Source organism: Nematolebias whitei, chromosome 3 (genome assembly GCF_014905685.2).
Source record: "Nematolebias whitei isolate Nwh7 chromosome 3, NemWhi1, whole genome shotgun sequence".
Classification (NCBI taxonomy): domain Eukaryota; kingdom Metazoa; phylum Chordata; class Actinopteri; order Cyprinodontiformes; family Rivulidae; genus Nematolebias; species Nematolebias whitei.
The window spans coordinates 1613261-1614693 of NC_056500.1; the positions used below are offsets into that span (position 1 = coordinate 1613261).

Genomic DNA, 1433 nt, shown 5'->3' on the forward strand with positions numbered 1-1433 from the left:
TCAAATTGACTGTCAGCAGCATGGGTTTAACTTCACTGGAGCATCTGTTCAAATAGACATTCAGCAGGTTTGGTTTGACTTCACTGTAGCATCTGGTTCAAATCGACAGTCAGCCGCATGGGTTTAACTTCACTGTAGCATCTGGTTCAAATTGACAGTCAGCAGACTGGGTTTAACTTCACTGGAGCATCTGGTTCAAATTGATAGTCAGCGGTTGTAAGCTGCGTTTCTTTATTAAAGCTGTCCGGTTGGGACCGGTCTCGTTGTGCCGGTCTGCTCTGCATCGTTTCACTGAGGCTGAATGGAGCTGACGGAGGCTAGCTGCGGCGATCACGTGATGTTTGGTGGATGAGCTGCTCTTCATCACAGTTTAGGAGTCTTCATCAGTGCCGCTGGGAGAGCGCTCCTGGAAAACAGGAAGTGGATCATCAGCTCAACAAGTTTTTATAAGCTCAGTCCAACGGAGGCCACCAACCTCAAATTATAACAATCATTTAATTTTTTTATTTAATATCTACATTTATTTAAACATCTAAAAAATAACTGAAGAGTTTTGAGTTAGTTTATCGACAGAGAGCGAGTGTGTTGTTAAAGACAGACTGCTTTACGTTCATATCAGCAGGTGAAGTAAACACCGTTTACAAGAATCTTCTCACAAGCACGAAGTCAAAGTCTGAATCATAAAGCAACTCTTGATGAGCAGTTACTGAAACACGAACCATTAAAAATAACTTGATGACATGTCACCTCTCTGACCTTCAAAAGTTTCAGTTCAAGGTGATATTTTTTGTTTTCTTGTTTAAATCACTATTTGTGATGCACAGCCATGAAAACTTGAAAGTTGCACCTTTTATATAAAAAGAATAAAAAGAATCCTTCAAAACTTACTAAACTACACGCAGTAAAGGACATCGAGTCTCTACCCACTGAGCAAGGAGACGTCTAAATGACGTCTTTTTGAAGTCGTTTTTGCACGTCTAATTTGGGTCCCTCCCAGGTGCAGACTGTTACGACAGACGACGTCTTTTTCCGACGTCCACTGGACGGTCAATATAGACATATTTTCTACATCAAAATTTAACTTATTTTATTCACATCAGATAATAATATAATTAGTAAGTGCTTCGTGTTGTCTTCATTGTATGTTCCCATGCAGTGTTTAACACATTAACACCATTTTAATGGTAATAAAAGAAAACCTTATTCATTATTGTACTGATTGATGAAATATTTATTACTTTATGGACTGATTGATCAATGATTTATTACTTTACGGACTGACTGATGAATGATTTATTACTTTACGGACTTATTGATCAATGATTTATAACTTTATGGACAGATTGATGAATTAATTTTTACTTTACGGACTGATTGATCAATAATTTATTACTTTACGGACTGATTGATGAATGAATTATTACTTTACGGAC

The 1433-nt window shown here is 37.5% G+C and overlaps 1 protein-coding gene across 1 annotated transcript in view; it reads right to left on the reverse strand.

The window, feature by feature from the left end:
• Positions 1-6: 6 nt before the first annotated feature.
• LOC119430356 (transcription activator BRG1) overlaps positions 7-1433 on the reverse strand; it is a 26248-nt gene continuing 24821 nt past the window's right edge. The window contains exon 31 of the mRNA XM_037697762.1: positions 7-406. Within this exon, the coding sequence (XP_037553690.1) occupies positions 371-406 (36 nt within the window). The 3' untranslated portion in view covers positions 7-370. The remainder of the gene's footprint in view (positions 407-1433) is intronic.